Source organism: Colossoma macropomum, unplaced genomic scaffold (genome assembly GCF_904425465.1).
Source record: "Colossoma macropomum unplaced genomic scaffold, Colossoma_macropomum, whole genome shotgun sequence".
In the NCBI taxonomy this organism is placed as follows: Eukaryota; Metazoa; Chordata; class Actinopteri; order Characiformes; family Serrasalmidae; genus Colossoma; species Colossoma macropomum.
This window is the reverse complement of record NW_023494834.1, coordinates 79129-100794: the sequence shown is the minus strand read 5'-3', so window position 1 is coordinate 100794 and position 21666 is coordinate 79129. Positions and strand designations below refer to the sequence as shown.

The following is a 21666-nucleotide window of genomic DNA, read 5'->3' as shown; positions in this document are numbered from 1 at the left end:
TCAGCATCAGCTGGCTCTCATTAAAGGCAGCGTGAGCCCATCGTCGGGGCCGGGGCCAACCAGTAACAGCGAGGAACAGTGTGAATTAAGACTTACTTGTTAAGGCAAATGGGAAAGTCTTTAAAAAAAGACTTTCCCATTTGCCTTAACAAGTATTGTACGTATTGTACATATATTTAAAAGCATTCTGAACATGTATTCATACTTCTTCAGTGTTTTGTCCAACCCTGTTTATGCATATGTATGCTTGATCATTTACTCACTGGCTGGTTTCCTTGTTAAACCAGTTTAGCCTGACATTAGAGCTTGTGACTGTTCAGGATGAGATACTCTGAGAATGAGTTTCAGATTTTGAAGAATAGGTGTTTATCAGGGTTTGATATTAATGACTGCCTGATTGTCCATGGTAAGTAAAACCCAGACGAGTCTAGACAGCAGCATTGAAAATAGCTTTTCCCGGTAGGCTGATGTTCAGAAATTCAGTGAACAAATGTACTTGATATGGCCTTCGTCTACTTTCACATTCAAACCCTTTGGCACGTCAATGGTCTAATCTGTAGTGTAATCTAGTCCAGCCAATCACATTGCTTGTTGGTACTTGCTGGTAGCATGAGGGCCTGTTCAAATTTAGCCTTATCTTGTTATGGTCAGTAGTCAGGGGAGGAGTTAAAAAGGCAGCTGGCAGGGAAAGAGTTCATGTTGAACCCAAGTTTATTCTTTAAATTTGTGGAAATCATTGACATTCAAACAGTTTGAACCAACTGGATGATGGACTTTCATCAGAAATCCAACATAACAGCACTCAGCACTGTGTAAAAGCATTTGCAGTAGATGTATTTGCCAAAATAAAATAGGTAACTCCTCCCGGGTTGATGGGAACGCACTGTTCACATGGTGAAAATAATGGTATTGAATTACTGAAAGTGATAAAACAGAAAGAAGGTACCTTCTTCTCACTCAGTACATATGTCTTAGGGTCAAGGTGAAGGGAACAGCCAAATATAACCAAAAAATACAGCCAAATATTGAACGCTTTCATAATTTTCATCCAGAATTCTGGATTTCAAATGCAGCTTCAGAAAAAACTCCAACAGAGCTGCACTGAAATCCAGATTTGAGTAGTTGAAAAAAATGATGTTTAACTGCCAAATCCACATTTTCACCCAGATTAAGGCTAAGCCTAAAAAGAATTTTCAACTGTGATTTGTCAAAGACTAGGTCTATATGTTTAGAGTTAACTTTCACACTATACTGCAGCTTTGTGGAATGCAGAAATTGTAGATACTAGACATCCATAAAGTATTACCCAATTCCTAAACTGAAAACACAAATGGAATCACGTAACAAACAGAGACCAAAATGGCAGCTTCCAGCTGGTGTAAGTGTGATTTATAAACTAGCATTCATTTTTTAGACACCTCAGCCATATTGAAAAAGAAAATTGCTTTGAATTAACTTGTTTCAAATGTGCACAAGTCATTGTACTTTACTAACCAGCTGTAGTTGGCCACAGCCACACTGTACACAAAGAGAGTTTTGCTAACAGTTCACTGTAAGCCTAAGCTGTACACTCAGCTCATGTCTGCACTCTATCAGCGCTCAGCTCCGACACACCCAGTACTTCCTAAACACAGCTTTGTGGTCAGCCCTACCTTCACATTAAGAGTCTTTGTCAGAATAAACCCAGAGAATAACTGCAGGAGAACAATACCCACAATAAACACGTAAAACACATTTCTCGCTACACTACCCCCCTGACCAAAAGTCTTTGAACCAAACTGGGGGCTGCCTCCTTCTCCTAGGGCTCGCTGGGGAGGGGGACCCCCTTGGCTGGGGAACCATCCATACTGACTGGTGATGGCAGGCAGATGAACACCAACTCCATGGCATCCACTCCATCTGTGCACCTGAGTGGACAGACCAAAGCAGGGCGTGTGACTGCTGTGGCGGTCTTTTTTATTAACAGCATAATGGTCATAGCAACGCACACACAGCTTTGTGTCCTCCTCCTGGGTGTGGCAGAACTACACAGCTCACAGCTCTGATGCTGCATGTTCCACGATGCACTGGGCCTCGAGTGGCTTCATTGTGACTGTCTAGGTCCATTTGGCACTTGTTGCTTCTCAAAAAGTCTAGGCCTAGAATGCACATCTTGGACGTTTACTATCCAGACTAAATGGCGCATCTTCATGCCTCTGACTGTCAGCGTCAGCCATCCCCTACCCAAGATTGGCGCTAGCACACTGGTCACAGTGCAGAGATGAAATGCTGTGCCTTCCAGCTTGGAACCGGCAGGTACCACTTCTGGCTGGGCCGCTGTAACTGTTGACCTGATGTCAATGGAAATATGGCAGAAGTCTGCTGTGGACATTCCCCTCACCATGTCCACTGTTTGGTCGCTGCCTGTCCTGTTCTTTTCATTCTTTCCTGCTGACTTCACCCCCAATGGACAAATCCTAGCCAGATGTCTCGTCTGGCGGCATGTCTTGCACCAGTGGCAGTCCCGTGCCATTTGTGGTATGGCTGTGGACATGGCCAGCGGACAAGCCCTAATCAGATGTCCCAGCTGGCTCCACATCCAGCACCAGCAGCGTTGCGCCACTGGGATGTCTGGCTGTGGTCAACCCTTGGATATGTTTCTGTCATCACCTCTGCCCACACCGGCAATGGTGACACACTTGACTCCACAGCTCTGCAGGAAGGCCTGCTAAATGCTGTTCATGGACACCGCCATCATTGTTTACAATTCCTCAAACATACTACAATATATTACATCAACACAGCTGCTGTTATTCATTTTCCTTAATGGTAAGGATGAGCCCAGGCGCTCAGAATGATCAGAAAGGTTGTTCATGGGTATATAAAGGCAAACCAGTATAAAAAGGAAAGATAACTTGCATAATATGGACGCTTATCAAAATGATCACAATATTCTATATCAATTATTGCCCCCAAGGCTAATTGAAACCTTAAAACAAGAGAGTCGGCTCTTATTTGTGAGCTGAGCCAAATGATCTGACTTACTGAAAATAGCCAGTATGGCCATCACTGACAGAACATACAACCACCTGGCAGCTTTGCCAGGCACAACCAGCTCGTCTCGAAAACAACTGAAATGGGTGGCAACTTTATGCACCTCCCCCAGATTTAACTGATGCCGGAACCAGAACAATAATAATGCAGCTTCAAGGAACTCGATACAAGCAACAGAGATTCTATTGCAGCACATAAAACTAAATTAATACATCTAAATATGCGCAGCACTGCAGTTTAATTCAGTACAGCTGTAGAAACGCAGTTCAGTGTTTATCACCCTAAAATCAGTAAAACTGAGCGATTCCTGCGCTGTTAGACCTGTTTCTACTACTTTAGTGCCGTATTCCTGTTGGTGATTGGCTCGTTAGAGTTTGGTAGCTGTTATGTGATTGGTTCGAGTCGCCAAGATTGACAGCCGCCTTCTTTGTCCCGCCCACCGCCAGAAGTGAAAGTGAAATGGGTTCACACAGAGCCGTGTTCCTCTCAGATGTGAAGATGGGATTAATAATTTGTCTTTTTCTGTTAGGAGTTCTGTTCATCTGTGACGGTGAGTAGTGATTTAAACACTCTTCATTTTCGCTTATATTTACTGTTGAGCTGCTTCTGTGAACAGTCTAATGTAGAATTCAGGCTAATCTAAGAAAGCAGACGATGCGTCACCGCCTTCTGCTCTCCTCAAGACATGACCTTAAATGCCCTTTCTGAGACACAGTACTACAGTAACATTATATTAAATGCTATTTAATGCGCTCTCTGAGACACAGTTATACAGTTATTGCGCATAAAATGCCATTCGAGACGAAGAGAAACGCTCGGAGAAAAAAACGGGTTTTAATTGCGAAACGCGTATTTTCAGCCGTTATAACCTGAAAGTGTAAGCAGTCATTAACGTGTCACGTTCAGTACATTTGGACTCAGCAGCTCAAAGACATGCATATTAAGGCTGGAGGACCAGGGTGTGTTTTATAATCCCAGTGCTTTTTTTTATAATTTTAAAGACAATGAAAGTAAAGAAAGTAAAGTAGTTAATGCAGATTTTTCATTAAAAAGAAAAGGATGTGTTTTATGCATGTTTATGTCTATTTGCAGAAAACATAGGTAAAGAAAGAGAAGTGGTTAATGCAGATTTTGCATAAATTTTTTTTTCCAAGGGTGTGTTTCATACTCTCAACGTGTGTTTTTTGAAGAAAAAACAAAGTAAAGAGCAGGAAGTGGTTTGCAGATTTTGCTTGAAAACACATTGTAGGCCTACTTTGCCTTAACGGACAACACCCAAATTGGCAACTGCCCACACTATGTAATACAGCAGAAGTCATGATCATTTACATACACTCTCTGAGAAAAACTTTACCTGTCAGGGTGCAAATGCTGTCACTGGGGTGGTATGACTTCATTATCTTTAGTGAGGGAATAAACTGTACCAAATTCTGTTGCACCTATATTTTTAAGTTGCATTGACTCCATACATCCCGTATTGACTCTTTGTATTTTATATTACTTTTTTACTTATAAATCTTTTATTTTTCTGCTTATTTCTACCTGAAGTGTGTTTCTTAAACAGAGTGTGTTTTTTGTCCATTTGAAGAAAACAAAAGTAAAGACAGGGAAGAGACTTGTTTATGGCAAAAAACCTGCCTTGTAACCTGGCCAGATCAAATCGTGCCTTTATCAACAATTACAAGGAAGAAGTGGCGTCACAGTGCACATACCATGACAAATAGGCAGAGCTGGCAAAATCTACCAAATTAGTGTCACCTATGAGGAACTTCATAGCGGAGTATCATTTTACCAAGCTCTCTGAAGAATACTCAGACCACACCTAACCTCACTAGGCGTGCACTGGCACACACTCAGAGCTTTCACACTGTGCTGTAGCTTTGTGGAACGTAGCAATTTTAGATACCAGACATCCCAAGAGTCTGGAGAATAAAATATTACCCAATTCCTAAACCGAAAACACAAATGGAATCATAAAACAAACAGAGACCAAAATGGCAGCTTCTAGCTGATGTAAGTGTGATTTATAAACTAGCATTCATTTTTTAGACACCTCAGCCATATTGAAAAAGAAAATTGCTTTGAAATAACTTGTTTCAAATTTGCACAAGTCATTGTGCTTTACTAACCAGCTGTGGTTGGCCACAGCCACACTATACACAAAGAGAGTTTTGCTAACAGTTCACTGTAAGCCTAAGCTCTACACTCAGCTCATGTCTGCACTCTATCAGCGCTCAGCTCCAACACACCCAGTACTTCCTAAACACAGCTTTGTGGTCAGCCCTACCTTCACATTAAGTCTTTGTCAGAATAAACCCAGAGAATAACTGCAGGAGAACAATACCCACAATAAACATGTAAAACACATTTCTCGCTACACTACCCCCCTGACCAAGTCTTTGAACTAAACTGGGGGCTGCCTCCTTCCCCTAGGGCTCGCTGGGGAGGGGGACCCCCTTGGCTGGGGAACCATCCATACTGACTGGTGATGGCAGGCAGATAAACACCAACTCCGTGGCATCCACTCCATCTGTGCACCTGAGTGGACAGACCAAAGCAGGGCATGTGACTGTTATGGCGGTCTTTTTTATTAACTGCATACTGGTTAGCAATGCACAAACAGCTCTGCATGCAACGGCTGCGGCTGCCTTTTTTAATTACCGCATACTGGTCAGCAACGCACAAACAGCTCTGTGTCCTCCTTTTGGGTGTGGCGGAACTACACAGCTCACAGCTCTGATGCTGCACGTTGCACGATGCACTGGGCCAAGGTGGCTTCATTGTGACTGTCTAGGTCCATTTGGCACCTGTTGCTTCTCAAAAAGTCTAGGCCTAGAATGCACATCTTGGACTTCTACTATCCAGACTAAATGGCGCATCTTCCTGCCTCTGACTGTCAGCATCAGCCATCCCCTCCCCAAGATTGGCGCCAGCACACTGGTCACAGTGCAGAGATGAAATGCTGTGCCTTCCAGCTCGGAACCGGCAGGTACCACTTCTGGCTGGGCCGCTGTGCCTGTTGACCTGATGTCAATGGAAATGTGGCAGAAGTCTGCTATGGACATTCCCCTCACCATGCCCACTGTTTGGTTGCTGCCTGCCCTGTTCTTTTCATTCTTGCCCGCTGACTTCACCCCCAATGGACAAATCCTAGCCAGATGTCTCGTCTGGTGGCATGTCCTGCACCAGTGGCAGTCCCGTGCCACTTGTGGTATGGCTGCGGGCATGGCCAGCAGACAAGCCCTAGTCAGATGTCCCAGCTGGCTCCACATCCAGCACCAACAGCGTTGCGCCACTGGGATGTCTGGCTGTGGTCAACCCTTGGATATGTTTCTGTCATCACCTCTGCCCACACCGGCAATGGTGACACACTTGACTCCACAGCTCTGCAAGAAGGCCTGATAAATGCTGTTCATGGACACCGCCATCGATGTTTCATTGAAATCCCTTGAAAATGCTACAATATATTACAAGAACACAGCTGCTGTTCATTTTCCTAAATGGTAAGGAGGAGCCCAGAATGATAGATCAGAAAGATTGTACATGGATATATAAAGGCAAATCAATATAAAAAAAAGCCCCCAAGGCTAATTGACACCTTAAAACCGAGAGAGTCGACTCTTATATGTGAGCTGAGCCAACCGATCTGACTCACTGAAAATAGCCAGTATGGCCATCACTGACAGAACATACAACTACCTGGCAGCTTTGCCTGGCACAACCAGCTCATCTCGCAAACAGCTGAAATGCGTGGCAACTTTATGCACCTCCCCCAAATTTAACTGATGGAGCAGAACAATGAACCAGAACAATGATAATGCAGCTTCAAGGAACTCGATACAAGCAATAGAGCTTCTATTGCAGCACAGAAAACTAAATGAATACATCTAAAGATGCAGTTTTAGATCAGTACAGCTGTAGAAATGCAGTTCAGTGTTTATCACTCTAAAATCAGTAGAACAGAGTGATTCCTGCGCCATTAAAACTGTTTCTACTGCTTTAGTGCTGTCTGAGAAGTGAAAGTGAAATGTTTTCATGCAGAACCGTAATCCTCTCAGATGTGAAGATGGGATTAAATATTTTTTTTTTTCTATCAGGAGTTCTGTTCATCTGTGCCGGTAAGCAGAGATTTAAACACTGTTGGTTTGCGCTCATATTTATTGTAAAGCTGTTTTGGTGTTTGAGCCTAATGTAGAATTCAGTCAAATTCAGCTAAAATAACGAAGCACACGGTGCGTCTCCGCCTTCTGCTCTCTTCAAAACATGACCTTAAATGCTCTCTCTGAGACACAGTAATACAGTATTTGTCTATAAAATGGTCTATAAAACCGGTTTTAATTGCGAAACGCACATTGTCAGCCATTACAACCTACAAGTAAAATATAAACACTCATCAATGTGTCACATTAAGTACATTTTGACTTAGTAGCTAATAGACATGCATATTAAAGCTAGAGGAGTAGGGTGTGTTTCATGATCGAAAAGTGCTTTTTTATCCCCTTGAAGAAAATGAAAGTAAAGAAAGAGGCATGGTTACTGCAGATTTTTCATTAAAAGGCAAAGGATGTGTTTTATACATGTTTATGTCTATTTGAAGAAAACATAGGTAAAGAAAGAGAAGCGGTTAATGCAGATTTTGCATTAAAAAAAAATTCCAAGGGTGTGTTTTATATTCCCAAAGTGTGTTTTTTGAAGAAAAAGAAAGTAAAGAGAGGGAAGTGGTTTGCAGATTTTGCTTGAAAACACATTGTAGGCCTACTTTGCCTAAACGGACAACACCCAAATTGGTGACTGCTCACACCATGTAATACAGCGGAAGTCATGATCATTCAGATACACTCTCTGAGAAAAAACTGTACCTGTTGTACCATATGCTGTTGCAGTTATGTATTTTTTAAGTTGCATTGACTCCATACATCCCATACCGACTCCTGGCATTTTGTATTATTCTTCTATTTAAAATGTTGAGTTCCTCTCCACTGGGAATGTGAATGTACATTTAAACAGTTGGACCTTAAGGATCATATAATACCTCTGAGAGTACATTCACATTGTTTGCACTTTGAGGTACTAAAATTTACCTGGACAGTGCTCTTTTCTCTGGCAGTGTATATTGTGAAATATTACTCATCTCACTGTGTTTGCTTTTCTTTCAGGGCTCCATGTTCTCGGCCCTTCTGATCTTCTGATTATGGAGCTGGGGGGCTCAGTGATGCTGCCCTGTTATGTTGAAGCCCCCATACCACTGGAAGAGCTGGAAGTGGAGTGGAAGAGAACAGACTCTGAAACTTTAGTGCATTTGTTTCAAGATGGAGAAAGTCAACCAGAGGCTCAGGACCAGGCTTACAGTGGAAGAGCCAGTTTCTTTACCGAGGAGGTCAAGCGTGGAAACTTCTCTCTCCTCCTTACAAATCTGGTCAATAAAGATGCAGGAGTTTACAAGTGTACCATTTACAGACAACAGGATACTGGTCACACATTGGTTGAAATAAAGGAGATTGGTGAGTGATTCTAATTTTGCAACATAGATTAAATAATGGTCTGCAGAAAGGTATTTTTGACTGTAAAGGGATGCACAACCAGGGCTGGTGTTCAATACAGTTTGATGATTTGCCTACTCAAACACACCTGATGCGGGTCCTCTGTTAATCGCCAGGTGTAGTGGGTGTGTTTGAGTTGAGGAACTACCAAACTGTGCTGGACACCGGCCCTCCAGTACCGGAGTCATGCACCCCTGTCCTTAATGGTTAAGCTCAGTTCATTAGCCGAATCCATTGCCAAACCATTCAGAGTTGAGATATATTAAAGAAATGTTACAGCCTTTTTCAGCCTAACCTTTATCTGTCTCATTTGTATTGTATTGCACATTATCATAGACAAGAAGTCTGGCACATTTCTCTGTACATAGAAAATCACTGAAAACCTGCTGAGTCAAAATGAATTATGTTTATAAACATTTGAAATACATGACTATATGAATTCAAATTCAAAACTACAATTGCTAACTCTAACAGTACTGGTGTTAGAATGAAACACACTGAGAGAATTTTGACCAAAGGTCTTAAAGTTTTAATAAAGTTTTATGTATGGATGGGCGGAGAAAGATTTTTAGATGCTTCTTAATTCTCTCTTGAAAAATTCTGCATCGTTGCACGAAGTGGACCTTACACAGGCTTATGCATGATTTTTAAAAAAATGAAATATCAAATACACTTATAATTCTGCTGTGTTTTGGCTACATTCAAATGTAACTAAACTAACAATACTTCTAAAGATGTACAAATATGAGAGAAAATTATGTAGTAATTATGCAATAATAATCTCAACATTTCCAAGCCATGAACCCCAACCTACATTTGTGGAGGGGATAATTCTGCATTTGATTCTTCTTTCAGAGCGTTTAATTGTGACTGGAGGTCATGTCGTATCTGCATCTGTGGGTGAGGACATCACTATGAATTGCTCTGTAGACTCCCATATCCCACCTAAAGAGCTTGAAGAGGTCTCATGGAAAAAAGTGGATCAAGACATTTTATTGGTGATCTTCCTAAACGGTGAGGTCCAGACAGAATCAACCTCAGAGAGATACAGAGACAGAATTGAGTTCTTCAGCCCTGAAGAAATCCAGAAAGGAAATTTTTCACTTAGATTAAAGGATCTCCGAACTGAGGACAAAGGCCATTACATATGTGAAGTATTTGCTGGGGAGTTTTCAGCTAACACAGCTGTGGAAGTGCTGCAGCTGGGTAAGTCAACATTTTTATATATTATGCAAAGCATGTAGTGCTGTAGCTTACATAATTATTTGCTGGGGAGAGAAATCTATATTACAACCCCATTTCTAAAAAAGTTGGGATGCTGTGCAAAATGTAAATAAAAACAAAGTTCAATGATGTGCAAATCATTTAAACCCCATATTTCATTGAAAATAGTACAAAGACAACAAATCAAATGTTGAAACTGAGAAATTTTATTGTTTTTTTGAAAAATATTTGCCCATTTTGAATTTGTTGTCAACAGCACGTTCCAAAAAAGTTGGGACGGGGGCAGGTTTACCGCTGTGTTTCATCACCTCTTCTTTAACAACACTCTCTAAGCATTTGGGAACTGAGGAGACCAATTGCTGTAGTTTTGAAAGTAAAATGTTTTCCCATTTTTGCTTAACATAGGATTTCAGCCGCTCAACAGTTCAGGGTCTCCTTTGTTGTATTTTTAATTTTATAATGCGGCAAATGTTTTCAATGGTGACAGGTCTGGACTGCAGACAGGCCAGTTTAGTGCCCAGACTCTTTTAATATGGAGCAATGCTGCTGTAATACATGCAGAATGTGGTTTGGCATCGTCTTGCTGAAATAAGCAATGCCTTCTCTGAAAAAGACATCATCTGGATGGCAGCATATGTTGCCAAAACCTGTATATATCATTCAGCATTAATGGTGCCTTCACAGATGTGCAGGTCACCAATGCCATGTGCACTAATGCACTCCTATACCATCATGAATACTGGCTTTGAACTGTGCAATGATAACAAGCTGAGTGGTCTTTAGCCCAGAGGACACAGTGTCCATGATGAAAAAGATTTCAAATTTTGATTTGTCGGACCACAAGACACTTTTCCACTTCCCCTCAGTCCATTTTAAATGAGCTCAGGACCAGAGAAGGCGGCGGCGTTTCTGGATCCTGTTTATATATGGTTTCTTCTTTGCGTTTAAGAGTTTTAACTTGCATTTGTGGATGCAGTGATGAACTGTTTTCACAGACAGTGGTTTTCAGAAGTGTTTCTGAGCCCATGCAGTGATTTCCACTACAGAATCATGTCTGTTTTTAATGCAGTGCTGCCTGAGGGCCCAAAGATCACGGCCAGCAAATACTTGTTTTTGGCCTTGTCCCTTGCACACAGTGATTTCTCTGAATCTCTGAATCTTTTAATGTTATTATGTACCGTAGATGATGAAAAGCAAAAGTTCTTTGCTGTTTTATGTTGAGAAACGTTATTCTTGAATTGTTGCACTATTTGATCATGCAGTCTTTCACAGAGTGATGAACCCTCCTCATCTTTACTTCTGAAAGACTCAGCCTCTCTGGGATGCTCATTTTATACCCAATCATGTTATTGACCTGTTGCCAATTAACCACCAGGTGTTTTTTAAGCATTACATGACTTTACCAGCCTTTTGTTGCCCCCGTCCCAACTTTTTTGGAACGTGCTGCTGGCATCAAATTAAAAATGGGCATATATTTTCCAAAAAACAATAAAATTTCTCAGTTTGAACATTTAATATGTTGTCTTTGAAGCATTTTCAATGAAATATAGGGTTTAAATGATTTGCACATCATTGAACTTCACAGCGTCCCAACTTTTTTGGAAATGAGGTTGTAGAAGAATGCAGCAGTCCTAAGTCATTATTTGTCCAGAAGGGTTTAGCATTACGATAAGACCAGTGTGGTGACCATGGTGGTAAATTATTGCTGTTCAGACTATATTTTGCCCACATGGTTTACTCCCAGTAAACTGCTTCATTCGTAGTCTTAATATGGCACTGTTCACACATACTTAATGGAAATCTTTTTACTCACAAGTTGTTTTTTGGTTCATATTTTAACTTCTGTTTACTAGCACATACATCCTGTCTGAATACTTATAAACTGCAAAATACAAAGTATTATGCTTTGGAATATACCAAATATATATAGTCTATATAAATACACTAAGGAATGTGTACAATTTCAAGAGTAATGACTACACTCCGAAAATGGATAAGAATTTTTTGAATTCTTGAATTAATTTTTTTACTTTTTTAGCATGATCAAAGACCACTTATCTGATTGCTAACATGATAATGCTAATTTCCACAAACACCCCTTACAATGTTAACATTTTATGAAAGCAATAGCTTAAACAGACATTTAAAAGACTTGAAAATAGTCATTTTACAGTGACTCTTTCAACAAAGATTCAAACTTAAAAATGTTATCGATGTAGTCTGTTAACTACAAAGCTCCATAAACTCTAGATTGTCAAAATTGAGTAAAAGTTCCAGAGGGTAAATGTTAATTACAGAGACAACATGTGAGTAAAAAGATTTCCGTTAAGTTTGTGTGAACAGCGCCATATTATGACTAGGAATGAAGCAGTAGGTGGGGCTGCACTGACGTCCTTGGGAGCAGGGAGGGGAGAGGCAGGACTGGAGGCGGTGCCCAGGAGTCAGGGCTCGGGACTCCACCAAGCCCTCATGGTTAACGTCCTCCCCCGCTGTGATCGTGGACTGTCATCTGCGCTTGGGGTTCAGGCTGCGCTTTTGCACCAGTTCTTGGCTCCATCATCGGAGCCTGAGGGCGGGCGCCTGGCACACAATTTATAGCAAAAAGTATGTGAATACCCAAATATCACATTGGTGTGTGCGTATTGAACATCTCATTCTAAAATGGGTGTTAAAATAGAGTTTGTTCCCCATTTGCTGTAGTAACTACCTCTATACTTCTGAGGGGCTATACATTACATTTTGAAACATGTCTACAGGTATTCACTCCTATTCAGCCACAAGAGCATTAAAGAGGTCAGGTCATGATGTTGGATGGATCAAGCCAATCAAGTTCTTCCACACTAAACACAAGACTGCCAGATAGCGAAGTGTGATTCATCACTCCAGAGAACGTTTTCACTGACCAGTGGATGCATGCATTACAGCACTCCAGCTGACGCTTGGCATTGCGATCTTAAGCTTGTGTGGGGCCACTTGGCCATGGAAACCCAATCCATGAAGCTCTCAATTAACATATGTATTAAAAGATCTGTCCCCATACTTTTGGCTATGTAGTGTATATTTAGGCCAAAATAATGTGTAAGTGCAAATTCTGAAATTTTTATTTTCATCAGTTTTGTTTCACCCTAAAAAGTGTATCACGATGCATGCATTAAAGATTATACAACTAGGCATGCAAACAGCAACTAGAATGATATATGAATGACATAATTAAATTATATTTTTAAAAACTTTCAATTGTTCTCCACAGGGCTTTCCAATATGCACATAGGGATATTGTTTCTCTGTGTACTGGGATTTGTATTTCCAGTTTTACTAGGCTACAAAGCATTTACTGCTATAAAATCAAAAGGTAAGTGAGGTTTATTTTATTTGAAGTTCCAAATTTTTGTTAAGATTGCTTTGTTAAGCGGTAATAAAGACCTCAAATGCATATGTTCTTTATTTCCTCTTTAGACAACAGCAGAACAGCGTTAGCTATACAGTACACACTTGTTTTTTGTCCAAATATTATTATGTTCCTTGCCTTCATCCTTTGGGGTGTGATTGAGGGTAAGTATTTCACTTAATATTTCATAATTATTTTAGTAACTTTAGTAACAAGCCTTATATAAAGTCAATCAGGAGGACCTCCTATTCACCTGTCCAAAAGAAATTATCTTTTATTTTTTTTCTTGTCCGTTAAAAATCAGTCCTTTGAAATTATGTCATTCAACGTGATCATGTGATGCGTTATTGGCATTTTGATTGGCTGTTTCATGAAACTTGTTTCATGAAGTTGAGATGCTTGCAGATGTTCTGGCTGAGTTTCAAATGAGTTGAAGGACACTTTACATTGTGCAACGCAAGTGCAATTTAGTTTCCTACAGGTCTGAAGCTGCATAAAAGGCCCTGTTTACACCTGGCATTAACGTGCATGCTGAGTGGTCCGATCATAAGTGGACAGCACTAACTATGAACGGGGTCCTATGCGTCTTGGAGACATGTTGTGATGCAATCACTCAAACCACCTTCGGAGGTGGTCAGGGACACATATGACCAAATATGCATCTCTCAATGCATCTTTGACAGCCTTAATCAGCTGTGTCATCGTAGCAGAGAACTGGGTAGTTTATTGTTTCAGCTCTGCTCCCATTTGTTTTACAAGTTGTGTTAGCAATCCATGCGATGTGAACCATTGCAACAGCCCTCACATTTATATGAATAAGGACTCGCATAGCAATTTTTGTCTAACAACAAACACAGTGAGAGACTGAAATTGTAATTGTGGGTGGTACACTTCCTCCTGCCACAAAATCTGATCACGTGATCACTGGAAATGCTCAGTGTGTCACATATATACCTGTGAACCAGTAGCTTAGTATGTCTGTCCTACACAGTTTCACACAGCTTCCTCCTTTTAGTTTCACAAGAACAGGGTTGGGTAGTAACGCAATACATGTAACAACGTTAGGTAATTAGGTTACAAAAAATGTAACTGTAATCCGTTATAGTAAAAAAGACAGTAATCAGATTACAGGCACATTATTAAAAAAAAAACAAGGGCGATTACCTTCAGGATTACAGTAAACCACACACAAACTTGTCACCTTTCGCCTAAATTCGCCATTTTGAATGATAAATAGGTCACATGAATCGTGTAGATTTAAAGTTGTTTCTCATTTTGAAAAGCAAGGAGGGGGTTTTGCTGCCAGTAGAGATTTTTTTTAAAAAAAAACCCTCTTCAGCAGCAGTTTGCAGTCTTTTATTCAGCTCTTATGTATAGAAATTTTAGTAAGTATTTTATTTAGTAAGTATTTTTTAGTATTTTTGGCAGAACTAAGATCTGCAGCATTTTCCCAAAGACACATGAATCAGGTGTTTTCTCTGGATTTACGTAACGCATCAGTATAGAGCAGCAATTTGAATTTTCCATTCTACCTTAACCGGTGCAGCAGTTACTTTTTGGCGCATTTAAGCATCAGAATGTAACTGCTGCACTATTTAAGATGGAATGGAAAATTTGAAAAAGAACTGGCGAATAGAAAGCCCTCCCAACTGATAAACCAGAAAACCTTTGATTAAACACTTTCTCATTGGATGATGTATAAAGCCACAGTAAACATCGCAAGTGGTTATATTGCTCTACTTCTCCTCATCTGCTAACATAAGAATAGCTACAAAACTCTTTGGCCGCTATGTTTTGAGATAAAGCCGCTGAGTGTGCTGTTGGCCCCACCGTAATGGAATGGTTAGGAACTCTATGAAAAGTAAAATACAGTCAGGTCAATGTATACTCATCGTCAAAAAAACAGTTGCACCCAGAAGGAGTTGTTGGATTGCAGTGCTATTCAGATAGAAGATAAAGGTTACCAAGAACAATAAATAATTAAAATTTAGACTGATATGGAAATATTTATTCAGCTACACATACAGAAGTAGTGTTTCTCAATAGTATGCGGACGAGCGTTGTCCTGTTGGAATAGCACACCGGAGCGTGTGTTCAGAAAAGGTAGGGAAGCTTGTTACAGGACCTCGTTAACGTAACGTTGGGCTGTCAAAGCGCCTGTAATGAAGACAAAAGGTGATCTGGCATCGTATGAAATTGCACCCCACACCATGACACCAGGCCTTCTGGACGTGTGACTTGTGAAAACAGTTCGTCTTGGTGCTGACCACAGGGCCTCCGCACACAAATTTGTTGGTCGTCTCCACCAAGACAAAAGCGGGACTCGTCACTGAAGATGGCTCGTTCATTCTGAGTCACTCCACGACAGTCTGGCCAGACACCATTGCAGTCTTTGGCGACATTGACATGGAGTCAAGGGCAGTCATCGTAACAGTCTGCGTGCATGTAGTCCTGCGTCGTGCTGGCACTAACAGAATGACTCATGGAGGGCATCAGTGCTTGCTGAATCGTGGCTGTTGGGACACTCCACGCTTGACGGTTGGTTCTCCCGCTCTGTGGTTCGTGTAGGTCTCCCAGATGCAGTTGCTGGTGCGTGCCTTCTTCTATCCACTGCCACCCACAGCTTGCTATGGTAATATCCGCACGACTAGTATGGCACGCAGTACGTCGATAAGACCATCCCGCTTCCTGGAGCCCTACAATGCAATCCCTCTCGAACTCTTCCAGCTGCTCAAATTGCTTCTGAACTCTTCTCCGAGGCATACTTCGCTAGCAAAGGATGCTACCAACACCAACAAGTCAGAATGGAAAGCACGTGCAACAGGATGACCTTATATGGTCAGTCAGGTACAGCGATAAGGCCCGTCCTTGCTTATGTCACATGCGCGGCCGAGCGTGAAACTTGAATCATTCGCTTGTCTCACGATGTCAAATCTACCCACTAAGTTTCATTCCCATCAGTCGATTCCTTCTGGGTGCAACTATTTTTTTGATGATGAGTGTATTTGTTAAAGTTATTTTGCCACAGAATGAGCACAGTAGATGAGCACGTGTCTTTGCAAAGAGGAGAGGTACTGTTTCCCTTATACATTTGAATTTTGCTGTCTTTCTAGCTTGGTGTTCTCTTTGATAATACAGTTTCAAATGCATTATTAGAGTGTGCAAATGCATATAAGATAAATTGTATTTTGACATTGTTATTGCATAACCACAATAAGCATCACCATGCAGTTCTGGAAATACATTTTAATCTAAATAAAGCTGCTCGTAAAGCATCAAAATCATTGTGTAAATAAAAAAATTAAATCATAGTATTGAATTTGAATTTTCATTTTGAGCCAAACACGGCAGTCATTAATGGGAAATTCAGATGTAAACCTTCCAATACATTGCCCTTTTACATGCCACACTAAAAAAGATAAAAGTCTGTGGTTGGTTATTTTGTTTGTTAGTCAAATGGCCTTTGCATATCAAAGGTTGTGAGCCACATTAAGAGGCAAAATGCCCCAGACTCTCTGCCTCCATACTGACAAGCTTCTTGAAAGCTAATGAGAAGAAAGCCATTACTTTTATCAAAACACTTTGAGTTTGCTAAACATCATGAAACTTGACTGGAAATGGCTTTAATAGCAAAAATTTTTGCCAATCCGCTTGATTACATTCTGGTTATAGATTAAGACTGAGGTGTTTATCTGTTCACTCTACTCAACAACCTGATGGAAAACCTTTTCAGTTTACATGCACACTACAAGTAATCAGATCCAAAATGACACGCATGTGTAGAGAACCACTTAGTGTAGACATGACTATGGCAACGAGCATCACGTCAATTCAGAGTGAGACGAGTTTTCAGGTGGCACACTTGTGTTTTGAATTGCTTTAAAATTATGGCAGAAAAATGTTCCTCACATGTCCTTATTAAAGAAGGGTGAGAGGAAGACGTCGTGTTCTGAGACACCTAAGCTGGACGTCCGTCCCACCGCCGTCTTTTAAAGATCAGAGCATAAACTTCGTCTCCTCTGCAGACCAGTTTCTGCTGCGCCATGTTGAACGTTATAAACTTTTGCTATGACGTGACGAACATGATCAGAATGGACTTAAACTCTCCGATAGGGAATGTAATCAGATACAGGCGTTTACATGGATATTATTCTTCTATTTAACAGATTATTTACAGGATTGCCCATCTCATTGAATCGGATAGAAATTGTATTCTGATTGAGCTATTAGTCGGATTATTAACAGATTATTAGGCTGCATGTAAACGTGGCTAGGGAACCTCATTAACATCATACCTCACATCATGGGTTCTTGCTCAGTTTTACCCAAGTAATTAAATCCAGAGTTGGGTGTTATGAAAAAGTAATTAACTTAGGTGGGGATTTGGTATTACAGATGGATTTAGTAATGGTCTTATGGTGCTGAACACAAAAAAACAATAAAGATAATTCTGTCCATGATTATGTATGATGTCCAAAGTAGTGCTGTCTGAGTGCTTTTAAGCTTACTGTATTTCTTGTTTAGCACCTTGTATTTTCACTTGGATTGTAAAGAGCATATTATTAAAACTGATTAATTTGCTCCAGGGTTGCCCACTGAAGCTGCTACTTGCAGTGCACTTAATCTTCTAAGGATTCTTTACCTACTTTGGCTTGCTCCCTATTCTGTTAGAGGTATGTTTTACTGCTAGAAATGTTTGTGAGTAAATTAGTGTAAAGATATGAGGATGTGATGCACTTCTGTGTAATTGTTCTTATGATGCACCTTAAAAAATCAGAAGTCATATACATGATAAAAAACTGTGTTATTAAGGCACTGTCTGTTTTTGGATTGATACGGTGCAAATAATGGACAATTCAGTATATTCCACACCAATTTGTGATACATATGTGTGTGTGTGTACTTACTGTATTACAGGGAAACAGTGTCTTATAAGAACAGCAGTTCTACTTGAATATATAGTGATAACTGGTATTGCTTATTCAGGTACGTATACACACAATCATTAATCTTATCTACTTGCAAGGTAATTTCATATACTTCACATAGTCAAAATTAGAACACGATTTAGAGAGAAACCAAAAGAATAATATAAAAATCGTACAGAAAATCTTATCAAAAAGTCAGTATACTCTGCATTAATTTACACAATTGTTTCTTGGGCTGAGTAAAAACAAATCATTTTGTACAAAATAAAAGGTAAAAGAGTTAAGCATCATTGCAAAAAACAAAAATCGAAAGCTTCTAACAGTTTATTGAAAATTAAATGTAGACAACACCTGTTACGATGTCAACACAGATGAGACGCTCCAGATAAAAGGACAAGGCTGAAGTTTACTCGAGGTTTTGTTGAAGGTACAGAGGGTGTAGTCAGAACAGGCTAGGGTCAGAACCAGAGAGCAAGATAGCAAAACAAACGGGACATCCAGAGAGTAGCCCAAAACCAGTCCAAGTTCAAAAACCAAAATCTCATACAGTCTCCAGCGAACAAACCAAAAAGGGCAATGACAAAAAGGGCAGGTCAGAAATACAGAAAACAGGTCATACACAAAAGAACTTACACAAACAATGAATGCTCAGTACACAACGAAAGGTGTTGGCAATACTTCACAAAGTTCTAAGCTAAAGCCCGGGCTTTATATACTAACTGACTAATGAGGTGTAATGAAAAACAGGTGTGACAGTTTAGAATTCTTGTGAGGATGAACGCTGAAATGAATGTGCATTGGTTCATTCATGGGAGTTGGAGTCCTCTGGGCCGTTCAAGGAGGCGTGACAATACCAGATTTAACAAGAATCAATGAGAGCTAATCACAACAACCAACACGATTGCAGCTACATAGGAAAAACAGAGTTTACTTATCACTTTTAGATCAAGTTATTAAAATGAAAAACAGAGATTAAAAGAAGAAAAGTGAGTAGGTTCTAAGCAAAATCCCATTTAAATTGTTTTTTTTCTTATTACAAATTCTTGTTACAAATACAGTTTAATATAATTCATAATGTTTTTTTCTTAAATACATATAGCTCCAACCTTTCAAAACCAGTAAATGAAACCTGTTTTGTGGATAATTTTAGCTGGAGATGTGCCACATTTTTCATTTTTGTAACATGCATAGTTTTATTTTATAGTTTTGTATATGTTTATACATATATGTATATATGTACAATGGTGTGAAAAAGTGTTTGCCCCTTCCTGATTTCTTATTCTTTTGCATGTTTGTCACACTTAAATGTTTCAGATCACCAAACAAATTTAAATATTAGACAAGGATAACACAATTAAACACAAAATGCAGTTTATAAATGAAGATCTTTATTATTAAGGGAAAAAGAAATCTAAACCTACAGGGCCCTGTGTGAAAAAGTGATTGCGCCCTAAACCTAACAACTGGTTGGGCCACAGGCAGTGAGTCTTTTACAGCGCTGTGGAGGAATTTTGGCCCACTCATCTTTGCAGAATTGTTGTAATTCAGCCACATTGGAGGGTTTCTGAGCATGAACCGACTTTTTAAGGTCATGCCACAGCATCTCAATCAGATTCAGGTCAGGACTTTGACTAAGCCACTCCAAAGTCTTAATTTTGTTTTTCTTAAGCCATTCAGAGGTGGACTTGCTGGTGTGTTTTGGATCATTGTCCGGACATTCTCCTTCAGGATTTTTTGGTAGACAGCAGAATTCATGGTTCCATTTACCACAGTCGGTCTTCCAGGTCCTGAAGCAGCGAAACAGCCCCAGACTATCACACTACCACCACCATATTTTACTGTTGGTGTGATGTTCCTTTTCTGAAATGCTGTGTTACTTCTACAGTCCACAGAGTATTCTCCCAAAAGTCTTGGGGATCATCAAGATGTTTTCTGGCAAAACTGAGATGAGCCTTTATGTTCTTTTTGCTCAGCAGTGGTTTTCGTCTTGGAACTCTGCCATGCAGGCCATTTTTGCCCAGTCTCTTTCTTATGGTGGAGTCATGAACACCGACCTTAACTGAGGCAAGTGAGGCCTGCAGTTCTTTTGATGTTGTTGTGGGGTCTTTTGTGACCTCTTGGATGAGTCATCACTGCGCTCTTGGGGTAATTTTGGTCGGCCGGCCACTCCTGGGAAGGTTCACCACTGTTCCATGTTTTTGCCATTTGTGGATAATGGCTCTCACTGTGGTTCGCTGGAGACCCAAAGCTTTAAAAATGGCTTTATAACCTTTTCCAGACTGATAGATCTCAATTACTTTGTTTCTCATTTGTTCCTGAATTTCTTTGGAGCTTTTGAGGATCTTTTGGTCTACTTCACTTTGTCAGGCAGGTCCTATTTAAGTGATTTCTTGATTGAGAACAGGTGTGGCCGTAATCAGGCCTGGGTGTGGCTAGGGAAATTGAACTCAGCTTTCCAAAGATGTGATAAACCACAGTTAATTTATGTTTTAACGGGGGGCAATCACTTTTTCACACAGGGCCCTGTAGGTTTGGATTTCTTTTTCCCTTAATAATAAAGATCTTCATTTATAAACTGCATTTTGTGTTTACTTGTGTAATCTTTGCCTAATATTTAAATTTGTTTGGTGATCTGAAACATTTAAGTGTGACAAACATGCAAAAGAATAAGAAATCAGGAAGGGGGCAAACACTTTTTCACACCACTGTGTATATGTTGAGGGGTTGATCTGACTGCTGCAGCAAGAAATGACCAGTATGACCTCTGAAGAGTCTAAAGTTAGGTGAACAGTATCAGATGATTTTAAAATCAATTTATTACCCCTATTTCTGGCATTCGCTGAGATACATCTACACTAACAAAGCACAATATTAAAAAGAACATTTGCTAGCACTTGCTGCCATGAGTTGTCATAACAGATTATGTCTAGTAATATAACAGTGTCATGTTTCCATACCAATAATTGTCAAGACAGATGTCATAGTGTTTGATGTCATGATAGCTAACTTGAGTACACAGTGTGACATAAGCTTTCATGACATCAAACACTATGAAATCTGTCATAACAATTACCGGTAATAGTAACGTGACACTGTTACATTTCTGAACAAAACCTGTCATGACAACTCATGACAGCATAGAACATCTGCCATGATGTGTTTGTGGTGTGGTTACGTAAATTAACTATCAGCGTTCTAGAAAAGTGTTATCAAAGTAATCTACACTAAGCATAGACACACCAGCTGAAAATGAAATTAATGTCCTTAATGAAGTAAGCTGATTCATAATTTTGATTTCGTAGGGCAACTAGGTCAGAATCAACTGAACATATTTGCAAAAAGTTTGAATCCTGGCTATACCTTCAATCAGCTGTATACAATGTGAAAAGTAAAGGGGACAACATTGTTCTCCTGTACTCACTAAAATAGTGTCAGAAACGAACTGGTCTAGATTTGAGGTTAATCCATGACCCAGGCAATTGTTGTATTGTGAAGTGTAAAAGTGTAAAAGTCATTAACTATTAGATGAAACATATACATATGTACACACACA

At 40.0% G+C, this 21666-nt stretch overlaps 2 protein-coding genes across 2 annotated transcripts in view; both read left to right on the top strand.

Moving 5' to 3' along the window:
- The first annotated feature begins 3482 nt into the window (after nucleotides 1–3482).
- On the top strand, nucleotides 3483–18194 carry LOC118800278. The gene is made up of 7 exons (XM_036560489.1): nucleotides 3483–3583; nucleotides 8190–8534; nucleotides 9429–9779; nucleotides 13048–13149; nucleotides 13254–13349; nucleotides 17772–17858; nucleotides 18103–18194. Exons 1-7 carry the CDS (start codon nucleotides 3493–3495, stop codon nucleotides 18192–18194), a joined length of 1164 nt encoding a protein of 387 aa, XP_036416382.1. The 5' UTR covers nucleotides 3483–3492.
- A 495-nt stretch (nucleotides 18195–18689) lies between these two features.
- The window catches only part of LOC118800277, a 42124-nt gene continuing 39147 nt past the window's right edge, over nucleotides 18690–21666 (top strand). Inside the window, exon 1 of the mRNA XM_036560488.1 lies at nucleotides 18690–18705. Within this exon, the coding sequence (XP_036416381.1) occupies nucleotides 18690–18705 (16 nt within the window). The remainder of the gene's footprint in view (nucleotides 18706–21666) is intronic.

Bases quoted from the DNA above. Each gene is read 5' to 3' on its own strand.
- LOC118800278 (XM_036560489.1), top strand. From the start codon at position 3,493: ATGGGTTCACACAGAGCCGTGTTCCTCTCAGATGTGAAGATGGGATTA. The intron at 3,584-8,189 runs GTGAGTAGTGAT...CTTTTCTTTCAG, and splicing joins AGTTCTGTTCATCTGTGACG to GGCTCCATGTTCTCGGCCCT. The intron at 17,859-18,102 runs GTATGTTTTACT...ACTGTATTACAG, and splicing joins TGCTCCCTATTCTGTTAGAG to GGAAACAGTGTCTTATAAGA.